This window comes from Electrophorus electricus, chromosome 21, assembly GCF_013358815.1.
Source record: "Electrophorus electricus isolate fEleEle1 chromosome 21, fEleEle1.pri, whole genome shotgun sequence".
In the NCBI taxonomy this organism is placed as follows: Eukaryota; Metazoa; Chordata; class Actinopteri; order Gymnotiformes; family Gymnotidae; genus Electrophorus; species Electrophorus electricus.
In genome coordinates, this window is record NC_049555.1 from 5,722,678 (window position 1) to 5,738,877 (window position 16,200).

The following is a 16,200-nucleotide window of genomic DNA, read 5'->3' on the forward strand; positions in this document are numbered from 1 at the left end:
GAGACAGAGCTCATATGAAGTGCATAGATTTAACTGTATACCTAGCAATCCAATGCTACTTGATAACATACTTATTATTACTATTAGCTGCATTTATATAGCACCTCTCTTAAACTCAAGGCCGCTTTTATAAATATCGTGTTTTTTTATTTTTTTATTTTTTTACATTTTATTTTTACATTTTTTTACACACTCACACACCTGATGAAAAGTGGCAGCCAATTTGCACACAGCATACTCTCAGCACCCTGGGGGACAGTACTGGGTGCAGGGAAAGGTAAGGAGGTTAAAACCAGGACAGAGCACCAACCATCACTGGACATACATGCACACAGTATATACACACACACACACACAAGACAATTTAGAGTATCCAATCAACCTAACCTCCATGTTTTTGGACCTACATTGATTTAGTCAGGAATTTTAATAAACTCTTGAAAAATGAGTATTAGATAAGATGCATAAATAGCTGATAGGTAAAGATGGGCATGGATAAATGATTAAAAAAGAATCACATTACATTTAGTCAAAGTTGCAGTTTCTGACATACTTCTGTCATGCTGGTTACAAAGGAGATGCTGACTGCATCACTGTTATGGCAGAAGCATGTATTTCAGCTTGGCATGTTTCTTAATCTTTGTGCAGTCATTGTAGTCAATTATAAAATGTAGTCATTTCATAATTTATTACAGTAAATTACATATTGGTCTTTTAATAGCCAGTGAGAATCATCCAAATCCCTTCCACTGTAGTATACAGGCCCTACAACACCCATGTCCCTCCTGTCTGTATGGATGCTGTGCTGATTTGCTTAAACACTGGGATTATATGTGTTTCTCAGTGTTGCTCCAGGATCCCGAGCTCCTGCATCTTGCAAATCAAATTATTTTTTTCCATCTTAGGTTAAAAGTTACACTACAGCAGCCACCAGGCCCGGTACCCTCCCCTTAAACCACCCTCTTAAAATGATTTTTTACTGCTAGTGAATTTGAAAACATGAACCAATACTGTGGGCTTGCAGCTTTAGCTAACTACTGATATAATATTAGCCCTCTTCAAACTTGGTGCTTGGCGATCTTATAAAAGAATATGGCTTGTTTGAATGATTGATGACTTCTTCTCAGGTAACAATACTGAAAAACATTTTCCAACAGAAATTCAAAGGCAAAAGTTGTTGTTTTTTAAGACAGTGTTACACTTAATTACCACTGATATAACTGTAACCCTTGATTAACGTTCTGCTCAACTCCGACTGTTCTAAAGGAAAAACATTTTGTGGCAAGGCTAAAGCCACTAGGGGACTGAGCCCTGGATAAAAAAGCCCCAGAGCTCACACTGAGGGTGTTGTGTTTCTCATGTGGAGGGTTTGGGTTTATGGATCTGGCTGTAGGTCTGAGATGGGTCATCAGCTGCTGCAGCTGCCAAAGCCCTTTGGAACATGAAGAGAAACAGCTTTTAGAAGAGCCTGTAAAATGGATTCACACCTTATTATACACTGAGTGATTAATTAGAGTAAGAATGTAATGTCAGTGTCAGTGTAATGACATGATTTGCTCACTGTTGTGGAAGTTTTGTGTCGGCTAAAGTTCACAGGAGCATACTGAACACACTCTTCCTCTGAAGAGTTAGTAGGAAGTCTGGTGGTTGACACTGAAGACCCCTTCTGGGTTTGGGAATGTTGGAAATGAAGGCTTAAGTAGTGAATGTCATTTTGGTCATCTGATGATGCTTTTCGACTGAGGTTAGTCATGGCCACAGTTGGGATATTTTCATACACATGAGCCGTATCACACTAAGAGTGGAAGAGAGAAAAAGAGAAAGAGAAAGTGAGTGAGGAACAGAGAGCAACAAAAATTGAATCATGTCCCATGATCTCTCAGAGTATCCCCTTGAACATTCTTACCTGGCCATCATCCCCAGAGTTCCTGTGCTCTTCAACTGACCTGGACTTTCTCCTCCTGCTAAGCAACCGACCAATGTAGAGTTAAAAGTAATTAAAAATAACCATTTCATTGAGAATGACATTAAGGGTATAAATAATATGTTCAAATTTCACATACCATATCCACAGAGCTCCTGTGATGAGTATTAGAGCCAGACAGACTGCCACTCCAATTGTGACTTGCTTTAACGCTGTACTCTCCTCTGGATATTCAGAGATGGTTATAACAAAACAAGGCTCTATATATATATATATATATATATATATATATATATATATATATATATATATTATATAATACATGGAGAATAATGGAGAACAAATAAATGTCTACGAAAACACTAGCAGTGTAACATACATTAATTATATTGTACAATACTGCCATGGAGTAAGGGTTAAGGGTAGTGTAGCGTAATTTATATTATATTATACTGTCACATTGTCCAACCTATGCCACCAGCAACCAGCAGGGGGCCGAGGTGGTGCACTAGGAGAGCAGGGAACTCCACTTCCCAGGATTCTTTGGGCTGATTGTGCACACCTGCTGGGCTCTGGATTTAAGGCCACACAAACAGTAGCCCAGCGTCACACTTTTGTAGAGGGGTAACTAGTATGGTATTGGAGAGCGACCAAAAGAATATGTTGAATTGTTGGGAAAACCTCCCCTTTGACTAAGCAAGTTGTTTTGGTTTGTTCCCCCCCCCCAAGTTATATTGCATTCCTTCTCATTGCATCAGTGCTTCTTAGTGGTAGTGTGTAGGTTTACTGCTCCTGACCTGGCTTGTTGAGTTCCACTTGGGGAAGACTCAGAGATTCACCTTCATTTTGTTTTACTTCCTTTTTCACCATCCACAAATCAGTCTAGTTCCAATATATCACCTTTCTTGGTGTCTTTGCCCAGTAAACATTGTGTCCCCACTGGTGCCTCAGTTATAAACTTTTACAGTATGCAGGACTCCAGAGAATGGTGTTACCTCCTAAAACACAGGAATACTGGAATCCATCCTCACTGTCTGCTGGTTCCAGATACAGCTTGTTGTGTTTGGTGGGTTTGTTGGTTACAGGCTGTCCGTTCTTGTACCAGATGTAGGTGGGGTTGTAGGGCAGAGTGCAGGTGGAGCTGCAGCCTAGTGTTAGAGTCTGTCCCTCTGATACTGGGGTGAGACTCACTCTCACCTGCAGATCTGAATTTAAAACCATACAATATATTCATCTGAAAACAACAAATGTTTCATGTAGACATTATTTGTGACGACTTGAGTACCGCAGGACAAGGAACAGGCTGCAGAAGCATCTATTGACAGACATTTTATATACATGAATGATGAATGATAATGGCACTCACACATAGCAAACCGGTGCAGCATGAAATAAATTGATAACAGGAAGAAACATAAAAAGTTGAACAATTAACATAATCTTACACATGAACTTGTGAAGAAAAACACTTGCACTAACACCAAAGTGGGGTTCACATTGTTGGAAGCAATTTCTTGACTAATGCGTGTGTTCATGAAAGGAAACGCAAAACTTCCACTGGAGTCGGTGTAAAAGTACAAAGAGTGTGTTTATTCCAGGTTAGTAATAAATCAGAACTCAGGGAAAATTCGAAAGATTAAAGTATTCCTAATTCGAAATGCATCACGGTAATAAAAGTGTGTTGCTCCCAGGACCACTGTCTTCGCTGAAAATCAAACAAAACTGCCACTGCCCAAGACACTAAAAACCAAGCAAAAAATATAATGGCATGACTTAGCAGTAATTTACATCTTAAAGTGATAGTACTCAAAAGGTTATGAACATAATCCAAAAACTAGTGCTTCGGCTCCCACAGCCAACAATGACTGACATCTCACTCTACAGAGGGGTTTGTATACATAAATATGTGACGTGAGTGAATGATAACAAGAGGGGTAGTCACAGTCAAAACAGTCAACAATCATGATTGCCATAGTACGTGGTGCGCCATACCACGTGATCTGTGGGAAGGTGAGCATACCGTTGATTAATCTGTTCTCTGCAAAGCACTTTGGGATTTCTGACACAAAATTAAAAGTACTATATAAATAAGATTATTATTAGTATGAACAGTATTATTAATATCAACACAGAATGTGGTGTTACATGAGCTGTGGGCAGTTACCTGTGATATTTAGAATGACTCCTGGTTTACCAGAGAATTTCCCTCTTTCAGTATTAGTGCTGAATCTAAAGCGATATTCTCCAGAATCACTCTTTCTCAGGCCTCTGATTCTCAGAGTGCAGTTTTTCTCTTTATCCCCAACATATTCCACTCGACCAGTAAACTGCTCTTACAGACTCAGGTCCTGTGGATCCTCTTTAGGATGAACATAATACCAGAATGTGTGTTCAACTTTGTCATCACTGGGATATGAGTAAGTGCAGGGAAGCTCCGCTAATGATCCACAACATACACTCTTCTTGTGTATGTCACATTCCAGCAGTCCTCCTGAGACACACCTGCCAAAGCCAAAGTGAAAGTGTAAGCATTACTGTGAGAGGCGTAATGAATTCTACAGACTGAAATAAATGAAGAGTTTCATAATGTGGTGAAATCACACACACATGCTACAGTGGAGCGGATGCCACCAACAGAGCAAGAGTAGCTGCCTGCATCAGCACTGACAAGGACAAGAGGCTGATTCCAGTATAATGTCTTTAGGTATTCTGCATTTTTGTACAAGCTGACAAAATACGGGTTAGAATTCAGTCTGCAGGAAGTGCTACTCATGAGTGATACTGTCTCTCTACTCCACTTTAAGAGGTCAGTGGTCATCGTCACCTGCAGGGCTGAAAGAAGATACAGTTACAGATGTCTAATCATGTCTGGAGTGATATTTGGAACAGCAGACATCATCTCATTGCTTTCTGCACCTTATTTAATAGAGACTTTATGTTAATAGAGACTTCACATGCACCAGCCAGCTTATTAAAACAATGCATTATATGAAATATGATGTGGGAGCATGAATAGAATAGGAGCATGTACAGCTTATTTGTTACTACGCACTGTGTTGTAAGAGAGAGAGAGAGAGAGAGAGAGAGAGAGAGAGAGAGAGAGAGAGAGTGTGTGTGTGTGTGTGTGTGTGTGTGTGTGTGAGAGAGAGAGAGAGAGAGAGAGAGAGAGTGTGTGTGTGTGTGTGTGTGTGTGTGTGTGTGAGAGAGAGAGAGAGAGAGAGAGAGAGAGAGAGAGAGAGAGAGAGAGAGAGAGAGAGAGAGAGAGAGAGAGAGAGATAGTGTTATCTTCTATGTATCAGTTCTGGTGGCAAATTGATGGTGGTACAATATTTCAGACAGTGACTGTGATGAAAGATCCTGTAAATTAGGAGACCCTTCTAAAAGGGACAGTGAGTGTAGACAGAAGGTGGGTGTGTCTGTGGATGTGTGTTGAGAGTGAATGTCAGCTTCACGATCTCTAACACACTTGTGTAGAAGTGTCTTGTGTTTCCACATAACAGAATGTTTACTTTTCTACCCTTAAGAAGTAAAATACATTTCTCTCATTCACCTGAGGTAATAAAAAGAGTGTTAACAAGGAAAATAGGCCTAATGGTGCATTAGACGTATTATTGCCATAAAATATAAGGGAGTATAGAGGTTCTTTGTCCTTTCAGAATGATTTGCGTATAGGGCACAGGCTTCTGTAGAGGCCTCTACAGGCTTCAGCAAAGGATCCTGGGTAGGCTTTGGTGAATCTCATGGTAAGATATATGGCCTCTCCGCTAGGCTTAGGACGGTACAGAAAAATGATCCTCTTTAGGACAAGGTTAAGAGAAGTCTTCTCTTGGAATGTGGTCGTAGCGGGTTACAACTGGTGCAGGTGTTGAATATCAGTGTGCATATGTTGACTGTATGGTTTGGATGTAATGGTGGCAAATGCAAACACTAGCATGTAAAACGGTGGGGTGAATACATAATCACTTCTGACCAATGTATAAAAATGCGGGTTCTTTGTGTGATTGTTAGACATTCTCCGGAGGGTGCCTCAATAATGCTTGTTAATGCTAACCTTCAATAAAGGACAGACCAGCTATTCTCTTTAACTAATTCTGAAGTCTGCATCTTCATTTTATATTTGAATGTTTAACTTAACAACTAGCTGACTAGGGATTTAGGAACAACACAGCTCAGAATGTACAAAGGACCCAGCAGACCAAAATGCATTTTAAGTCCAAAAACAGCACACTTGATTACATTATCAATCAACATAACAAATGAAGGAACATATATGAAAGAGAAATTTAAATTCATTCTTAATAATAAAAAATGAATAAAAAGATGATATTGGTACTGATAATAAAATGTCAGCCATTGACAGGACAAATGGTGGACTGAACTAGGACTGTAAATGAATATGAACACTGTGGCTGTGATTCTAACAGCATGGCTGCTTCTGTCCTTATGTTCTTATCTAAAAATTAGTTTTTGTGGTTTGCTGTTTCAACAAATATCTTTTATCACATATTAAAAAAATTAATGAACCAGAAGACCATTTTGATGCATGATGGGTAATAGCAGAACATTGTCTGCCGTGAACCCTGCAGTGCACAAACAGCCCGAGAAAAACATGCCACAGTGACCATCTGACCCTGAGACCCTGAAACAGGAAAAAGAAGCAGGGATGCAGGAGGAAAGAAGAGGAAAAGGTTGAGGGAAAAGAAAGAGGGAGAAATCTTTTCATGAAGATTTTTCAGAACAGACAGCACTTTATAAAGCATTAAATTAACACGATGATTTGTTTGAACAAGCACTCATATGTGGACTTCAAGGCTTTACCTGTGGGTTTTTCTGACTGTTTACATCCATGAAGACCTGGCTCTGTGGCTTCTATCTAACCTAATGATTCTTCATTGATTCTGTTGTTTCTAAACGTTTCCCAAACATCTCTTATAAAGGAGCTTTACACTATACACTCCGTGCTAATCGAAAGCTAATCTAATTATATATTAAGTCCACAACTTTTTTGTGAAGAAAATGACAATAATATTATACAATAAGACATAATAATCAAACCTGCATTATGCAACAGGATGATCAGAAGCAGGATTCTAGATTCACAGCCCAGGACTCCACATCTATAAAACTAGAAAGCCACAGTTCCCAAAATAAGACAGATAACTACCAAGCCTTGAATAAAAACAGCAAATAAAACACAAAGAAAACTTTTCCTGTGTGTTGCATCAGAATATTTAATTCCTTGCTAATTATTTGGGTTCCCACATTCCTATGATATAACTCAGAGTTCTGAAAACACAGTTTAACAGAGGATTATTTGTTTATATACTTACATTTTGTGGTGAAAATGTCATTTTTATCTTACTTGATGTAGGCTGTGCAGTGTGGGTGAGGAAGGTCTGTGTGTGTATCACACAAATTAAAGGAGTCTGACTGCATTCAAACAGAACTTGTTTCCTTCCCATTTTCTGTTTGTTCAGTTGAAGGGAATCAAACCCTCCCCTATTTAAATCTAACTCTCTCATTCCGTTTCCACCAAATTTTTGTGCATATTGTAAAAAAGACTGTTGCATCATAAGATGAGTGCTGGACCCTGGGAGGGGTTTATGAAAGTGACCATTCAGCCAAAAAAAAAAAAAAATGTAATTAAAAAAATAAAATAAAATAAAATTGGCTGCATGGAAAACATTACACAAGTGCAGTAACTATCTCAGTAATGGATTCATCCACTTCAGGCTTAGGACTGCTCTTAAAACCAAGATGACAAAAGTACCCTTAGGGTTTTATGTTATAGAAAATGCTAAGCCCTGCCATGCCTTTCTGTGGATTCATAATGACTATGAAACAGAAGAAGCTCCATTGTGTGTATATATATATATATATATATATATATATATATATATATATATACACTCCATATATAAAAATGTGTGTGTGTGTGTGTGTGTGTGTGTGTGTGTGTGTGTGTGTGTGTGTATATATATATAAATAAAAATACAAAAAAACACACACACACACACACACACACACACACACACTGCCTGGCCAAAAAAAGGTCACACACTCTCATATTTTGTTGGACGGCCTTTAGCTTTGATTACGGAACGCATTTGCTGTGGCTTCGTTTCCACAAGCTTCTGCAATGTCACATTTATTTCTGTCTGGGGTTGCATAAATTTTTCCCCAAGATCTTGATGATGGGAGATTTGGACCACTGTGCAAAGTCTTCTCCAACACATCCCAAAGATTCTCAATGGGGTTCAGGTCTGGACTCTGTGGTGGCCAATCCATGTGTGAAAATGATGTCTCATGCTCCCTGAACCACTCTTTCACAATTTGAGCCTGATGAATCCTGGCATTGTCACATTGGAATATACCCGTGCCATCAGGGAAGAAAAAATCTATTGATGGAACAACCTTTGGGCACATAACGTTGCTAAACCTAGACCTGACCAACTGCAGCAACCCCAGATCATAGCACTGCCCCCACAGGCTTGTATGGTAGGCACTCTTCATTTTATTTAGTCTTTAGAAGCTTTAGCAATTATTGGCTACTTATATTTATGCAGCCACAAAAACAATAAAACTAAAACTAAAACAATTATTTTTTAAAATGTTTTTCCCTCCACAGGGGTCACTCAGGCAAAGAGGGCAAAGGGCTGTTGCTCAGGTAACTTTAGCCTGGCTTTGCCTACATCCTTGCTGGTCCTCACAGTCACAAGATCTCTCACCAAACGTCTCCTATGGGATGACTGTTACTGCTCTGTGAGAAAATCACATCACAGAACAAATAGATAGAAATGCCTGTTTGTTTCAAGAAGCCACTGTTCCTTCCAAACTTATGGGTTATAATGTAGGTACGCAAATTCATCCAGACTCCCCATCACACCATCAGGTTCTCATACACATTGCTAAAATATGCTTTTGTGTATACTTTCTTTCTGGGGTTGCTTTTCCCCTCACTGGTTATGATTCTTTTTAGTGCACATTAAATTGTGTAAATTGTTTTTACAATTTTGTGATTTTTAAAAATAGATCCTGATATTTTTTCCAGTATTGTATCTTCATCTATTTTTGTTACACTTTCTTTATAATCCTAAGCATATCCTATGTGAAGCTCCCTGTGCCAAATTTTACATTTTAAAATTAGAATACTTTTAGGACGAGGGTGGGCAAGATGCAAGCATGAGTCATTGTTTCAATAAACAAAACCATTTAATGATAACCAAAGCAAAATTCATTAAACACTCAAACATAAAGGAAAGACAATGAAACACACCAATGAAGATAAGCCTTTGAATAGCAATGGCATATGAAAGCCCTGTTCAGTGACAAATAATAAATAATGGTGGTTTTCCCCATGCAGTACAAAAGATGATTGGTGCACAGCATTTTTCTTAGAGATCAGTATGGAGATTAAAGAAGAGTTCAGACTTAAGGGATTCAGTTTTGGTGTGCGAGTATATGTCTAATAAAGTTGTCCTAGTGTGAATGTGTGCCTGTATGCCCAGTGGACGGTGCTGTGTCTGGGTATTGCCCTCTCTCCCCTCCCTGCACCTGATTCAGTCCCCCAGGGGCCTGAGGATTCCAGATGAGACAATGCTGTGTGCAGTTGGCTGCTGCTGCTCCCTGGTGTGTGCCTGCATGTAAAAGCAATGTCTGGTACTTGTAAAGTAACCTTGGGTTCATTGAAAGGTGCTATATTAATATAAATTTATATTGTATTTATTGTGTGCTTTTGATGGTATTCAATAATGACTTTTTTCTGTTTTTTCCTGTCTCTCTGGTGCCGTGGGTGTTGTTACTTCATTGATTTATGAGTGTCTATCATGCACAGCAAAACAATTAAAACCAGCAATAAAAGTCCACCATCTCATCCTTTTGACCCTGAACACTTAAAATTAATATAATTCAATGGGCACAGTTCAGAGGCCTGACACTACTACTAACTACACTATATCATTGCAGTGTCTTCATCTGGCCACAACACAAGATGACTCCATTGTCTAATGTATGCTGTCTTTTATATTTGTTTATGCTAGTGCTGCACATAGTGGTGGGACTAGTTGGTAAAAATTTACCAAAATCCTTACATGGAAATAAGAGTTTATAAGGAACACTGTTTGTTCCAGAGAGTAACAGTAAAGAAGCAAGAAGAATTTTAAGTACTGCAGTTCTTAATGTTGTAACATGCAGTGAAAATGTTTTTGCTGACCAGTAGCTTTCAGAAACCACTACCAGGGCCCAGCACTCATCTTATGATTCAACAGTCTGCATTTGTGTCGTAATATGCATACACATTTAGTGGAAAGGGAGAGAGTTAGATTTATACTTAAATGGGGAAGGGTTTGATTCCCTCCAACTGAACAGACAAGAGGAAGGAAACCGATTCTGCTTGAGTGCAATCCAACTCAGTTAATCTGCCTGATACACAGACGCTCACCACAGCCAAACTCTGCACCGCCCACATCATATATGATAAAAATTACATTTTTCACTACAAAATGTAAGTATATAAACAAGTAATCCTCTGTTAAACTGTGGTTTCCGAACTCTGAGTTATATCATAGGAATGTGGGAACCCAAATAATTAGCAAGGAATGAAATATTCTGATGCAACACACAGGTGGAATGTGACATACACATTCTGCTGGAATGTGACATACACAAGAAGAGTGTATGTTGTGGATCATTAGCGGAGCTTCCCTGCACTTACTCATATCCCAGTGATGACAAAGTTGAACACACATTCTGGTATTATGTTCATCCTAAAGAGGATCCACAGGACCTGAGTCTGTAAGAGCAGTTTACTGGTCGAGTGGAATATGTTGGGGATAAAGAGAAAAACTGCACTCTGAGAATCAGAGGCCTGAGAAAGAGTGATTCTGGAGAATATCGCTTTAGATTCAGCACTAATACTGAAAGAGGGAAATTCTCTGGTAAACCAGGAGTCATTCTAAATATCACAGGTAACTGCCCACAGCTCATGTAACACCACATTCTGTGTTGATATTAATAATACTGTTCATACTAATAATAATCTTATTTATATAGTACTTTTAATTTTGTGTCAGAAATCCCAAAGTGCTTTGCAGAGAACAGATTAATCAACGGTATGCTCACCTTCCCACAGATCACATGGTATGGCGCACCACGTACTATGGCAATCATGATTGTTGACTGTTTTGACTGTGACTACCCCTCTTGTTATCATTCACTCACGTCACATATTTATGTATACAAACCCCTCTGTAGAGTGAGATGTCAGTCATTGTTGGCTGTGGGAGCCGAAGCACTAGTTTTTGGATTATGTTCATAACCTTTTGAGTACTATCACTTTAAGATGTAAATTACTGCTAAGTCATTCCATTATATTTTTTGCTTGGTTTTTAGTGTCTTGGGCAGTGGCAGTTTTGTTTGATTTTCAGCGAAGACAGTGGTCCTGGGAGCAACACACTTTTATTACCGTGATGCATTTCGAATTAGGAATACTTTAATCTTTCGAATTTTCCCTGAGTTCTGATTTATTACTAACCTGGAATAAACACACTCTTTGTACTTTTACACCGACTCCAGTGGAAGTTTTGCGTTTCCTTTCATGAACACACGCATTAGTCAAGAAATTGCTTCCAACAATGTGAACCCCACTTTGGTGTTAGTGCAAGTGTTTTTCTTCACAAGTTCATGTGTAAGATTATGTTAATTGTTCAACTTTTTATGTTTCTTCCTGTTATCAATTTATTTCATGCTGCACCGGTTTGCTATGTGTGAGTGCCATTATCATTCATCATTCATGTATATAAAATGTCTGTCAATAGATGCTTCTGCAGCCTGTTCCTTGTCCTGCGGTACTCAAGTCGTCACAAATAATGTCTACATGAAACATTTGTTGTTTTCAGATGAATATATTGTATGGTTTTAAATTCAGATCTGCAGGTGAGAGTGAGTCTCACCCCAGTATCAGAGGGACAGACTCTAACACTAGGCTGCAGCTCCACCTGCACTCTGCCCTACAACCCCACCTACATCTGGTACAAGAACGGACAGCCTGTAACCAACAAACCCACCAAACACAACAAGCTGTATCTGGAACCAGCAGACAGTGAGGATGGATTCCAGTATTCCTGTGTTTTAGGAGGTAACACCATTCTCTGGAGTCCTGCATACTGTAAAAGTTTATAACTGAGGCACCAGTGGGGACACAATGTTTACTGGGCAAAGACACCAAGAAAGGTGATATATTGGAACTAGACTGATTTGTGGATGGTGAAAAAGGAAGTAAAACAAAATGAAGGTGAATCTCTGAGTCTTCCCCAAGTGGAACTCAACAAGCCAGGTCAGGAGCAGTAAACCTACACACTACCACTAAGAAGCACTGATGCAATGAGAAGGAATGCAATATAACTTGGGGGGGAAACAAACCAAAACAACTTGCTTAGTCAAAGGGGAGGTTTTCCCAACAATTCAACATATTCTTTTGGTCGCTCTCCAATACCATACTAGTTACCCCTCTACAAAAGTGTAACGCTGGGCTACTGTTTGTGTGGCCTTAAATCCAGAGCCCAGCAGGTGTGCACAATCAGCCCAAAGAATCCTGGGAAGTGGAGTTCCCTGCTCTCCTAGTGCACCACCTCGGCCCCCTGCTGGTTGCTGGTGGCATAGGTTGGACAATGTGACAGTATAATATAATATAAATTACGCTACACTACCCTTAACCCTTACTCCATGGCAGTATTGTACAATATAATTAATGTATGTTACACTGCTAGTGTTTTCGTAGACATTTATTTGTTCTCCATTATTCTCCATGTATTATATAATATATATATATATATATATATATATATATATATATATATATATATATACATATATATATATATATAGAGCCTTGTTTTGTTATAACCATCTCTGAATATCCAGAGGAGAGTACAGCGTTAAAGCAAGTCACAATTGGAGTGGCAGTCTGTCTGGCTCTAATACTCATCACAGGAGCTCTGTGGATATGGTATGTGAAATTTGAACATATTATTTATACCCTTAATGTCATTCTCAATGAAATGGTTATTTTTAATTACTTTTAACTCTACATTGGTCGGTTGCTTAGCAGGAGGAGAAAGTCCAGGTCAGTTGAAGAGCACAGGAACTCTGGGGATGATGGCCAGGTAAGAATGTTCAAGGGGATACTCTGAGAGATCATGGGACATGATTCAATTTTTGTTGCTCTCTGTTCCTCACTCACTTTCTCTTTCTCTTTTTCTCTCTTCCACTCTTAGTGTGATACGGCTCATGTGTATGAAAATATCCCAACTGTGGCCATGACTAACCTCAGTCGAAAAGCATCATCAGATGACCAAAATGACATTCACTACTTAAGCCTTCATTTCCAACATTCCCAAACCCAGAAGGGGTCTTCAGTGTCAACCACCAGACTTCCTACTAACTCTTCAGAGGAAGAGTGTGTTCAGTATGCTCCTGTGAACTTTAGCCGACACAAAACTTCCACAACAGTGAGCAAATCATGTCATTACACTGACACTGACATTACATTCTTACTCTAATTAATCACTCAGTGTATAATAAGGTGTGAATCCATTTTACAGGCTCTTCTAAAAGCTGTTTCTCTTCATGTTCCAAAGGGCTTTGGCAGCTGCAGCAGCTGATGACCCATCTCAGACCTACAGCCAGATCCATAAACCCAAACCCTCCACATGAGAAACACAACACCCTCAGTGTGAGCTCTGGGGCTTTTTTATCCAGGGCTCAGTCCCCTAGTGGCTTTAGCCTTGCCACAAAATGTTTTTCCTTTAGAACAGTCGGAGTTGAGCAGAACGTTAATCAAGGGTTACAGTTATATCAGTGGTAATTAAGTGTAACACTGTCTTAAAAAACAACAACTTTTGCCTTTGAATTTCTGTTGGAAAATGTTTTTCAGTATTGTTACCTGAGAAGAAGTCATCAATCATTCAAACAAGCCATATTCTTTTATAAGATCGCCAAGCACCAAGTTTGAAGAGGGCTAATATTATATCAGTAGTTAGCTAAAGCTGCAAGCCCACAGTATTGGTTCATGTTTTCAAATTCACTAGCAGTAAAAAATCATTTTAAGAGGGTGGTTTAAGGGGAGGGTACCGGGCCTGGTGGCTGCTGTAGTGTAACTTTTAACCTAAGATGGAAAAAAATAATTTGATTTGCAAGATGCAGGAGCTCGGGATCCTGGAGCAACACTGAGAAACACATATAATCCCAGTGTTTAAGCAAATCAGCACAGCATCCATACAGACAGGAGGGACATGGGTGTTGTAGGGCCTGTATACTACAGTGGAAGGGATTTGGATGATTCTCACTGGCTATTAAAAGACCAATATGTAATTTACTGTAATAAATTATGAAATGACTACATTTTATAATTGACTACAATGACTGCACAAAGATTAAGAAACATGCCAAGCTGAAATACATGCTTCTGCCATAACAGTGATGCAGTCAGCATCTCCTTTGTAACCAGCATGACAGAAGTATGTCAGAAACTGCAACTTTGACTAAATGTAATGTGATTCTTTTTTAATCATTTATCCATGCCCATCTTTACCTATCAGCTATTTATGCATCTTATCTAATACTCATTTTTCAAGAGTTTATTAAAATTCCTGACTAAATCAATGTAGGTCCAAAAACATGGAGGTTAGGTTGATTGGATACTCTAAATTGTCTTGTGTGTGTGTGTGTGTGTATATACTGTGTGCATGTATGTCCAGTGATGGTTGGTGCTCTGTCCTGGTTTTAACCTCCTTACCTTTCCCTGCACCCAGTACTGTCCCCCAGGGTGCTGAGAGTATGCTGTGTGCAAATTGGCTGCCACTTTTCATCAGGTGTGTGAGTGTGTAAAAAAATGTAAAAATAAAATGTAAAAAAATAAAAAAATAAAAAAACACGATATTTATAAAAGCGGCCTTGAGTTTAAGAGAGGCGCTATATAAATGCAGCTAATAGTAATAATAAGTATGTTATCAAGTAGCATTGGATTGCTAGGTATACAGTTAAATCTATGCACTTCATATGAGCTCTGTCTCAGACTGGCACAAGGAAGAACAGTAAGCTACTACTTGGAAATAAATGTATGGTTTATACATTATGTCTTAAATTCAACAGTATGTTATCAGGGTTTTTAATGTTTGAAATGTATTGCTTGGTACTAATATTGCACTTGTTGTTGATTGGTACTGTTGTAGGCGGGTACTTAAATGTATAATGGGTAAATAGTAAAATAAAATGTTAGTTTTATAGTGCATTTGTACTGTTTAGTAATTTAGAAAAAAAAGTGACAAAGACCTTTACCTATGTAGACCTTAGTGGAGCTCCTGGAATCAAGTACATCAACTAGACACTAGAATCAATTAAAGATATCGGACACTAGATGGAGACAATGTGATGATCCAATGAAAGCGAAATGAGTCTGGTAGGATCATATAGGCTTTCTTAAAGATATTGTTATATATTTAATGTCTAGGTCTTCTCACACACTTGTGTAGACAACATATAAAAAGAAAAGACATACACATCTTTAGCCTTATCAAGGAAATCATCAAGTCAAATTATGGAAAAACAGAAAGAATGGAATAAAGTATTTTAAATATTTTAAATAAATGTAAATTATACTTTAAATTGAAATACATTTAAATAATACTTTAAGTAAAAATTCAGCTGAACACATGCATAGTTTATCATCATGTTAAGGGAAATTTCAATGAACAGTCAAAATTTTACATATTCATATGTTACTGACATGCTCAGCAAAATATGTTTCTAAACAGTTTTTTAAAGACAGTTACAGCACACAAATATCCAGTCACATATAGTGGTATTTTCTGCTCAGACATTTTGGGAAAAGACATCTAATGAATAGTGTATGTGTGTGGGGGGAGGGGGGGATTGGTAAATTGTATTTACCTTGGCATAGTAGAATAAGGAGTTTGGTACATGGAGTTGACATAACATTAACTTCAAATACTGTTGTCACTACCTTCAAATGAAAATCCTGCATAAGCAAACAGGGTCATAAACTGGACCAATTCCAAGAATCCTAGACTGTTGCACAACATTCTTGACTGATTAAAATGTACAACCCTAAAATCTACGTACACCAGCCCACATTCTACCCTAGGCAATACTAACATGGACCTGCACATGTTAAGATGGCATCAAATTGGTCGGTGTGTGTAAAGTCAGGTGAAGTAAGATGTCATCAAATCAGAATACCTGGTGACTATCAGAAGGAT

General features: G+C 38.5%; 2 protein-coding genes and 1 long non-coding RNA gene across 3 annotated transcripts; 1 reads left to right on the top strand and 2 right to left on the bottom strand.

The window, feature by feature from the left end:
• Nucleotides 1-424: 424 nt before the first annotated feature.
• Nucleotides 425-4,328, bottom strand: LOC118240409 (sialic acid-binding Ig-like lectin 5). Its single transcript, XM_035520673.1, has 7 exons — nucleotides 4,304-4,328; nucleotides 4,089-4,256; nucleotides 2,920-3,129; nucleotides 2,064-2,148; nucleotides 1,907-1,961; nucleotides 1,562-1,795; nucleotides 425-1,432 (listed from the first exon to the last, which is right to left on the bottom strand). The coding sequence occupies exons 1-7, from the start codon at nucleotides 4,326-4,328 to the stop codon at nucleotides 1,409-1,411; spliced, it is 801 nt and encodes a 266-aa protein (XP_035376566.1). The 3' UTR covers nucleotides 425-1,408.
• Nucleotides 4,329-4,361: 33 nt separating this feature from the next.
• Nucleotides 4,362-7,329, bottom strand: LOC118240435. Its single transcript, XR_004775408.1, has 3 exons — nucleotides 7,255-7,329; nucleotides 6,980-7,049; nucleotides 4,362-4,426 (listed from the first exon to the last, which is right to left on the bottom strand). It is a non-coding gene; the product is annotated as an uncharacterized LOC118240435 (long non-coding RNA).
• Nucleotides 7,330-9,330: 2,001 nt separating this feature from the next.
• On the top strand, nucleotides 9,331-13,599 carry LOC113581459 (sialic acid-binding Ig-like lectin 5). The gene is made up of 7 exons (XM_035520674.1): nucleotides 9,331-9,381; nucleotides 10,728-10,890; nucleotides 11,850-12,059; nucleotides 12,845-12,929; nucleotides 13,032-13,086; nucleotides 13,198-13,431; nucleotides 13,561-13,599. The coding sequence occupies exons 1-7, from the start codon at nucleotides 9,331-9,333 to the stop codon at nucleotides 13,582-13,584; spliced, it is 822 nt and encodes a 273-aa protein (XP_035376567.1). The 3' UTR covers nucleotides 13,585-13,599.
• Nucleotides 13,600-16,200: the final 2,601 nt, after the last annotated feature.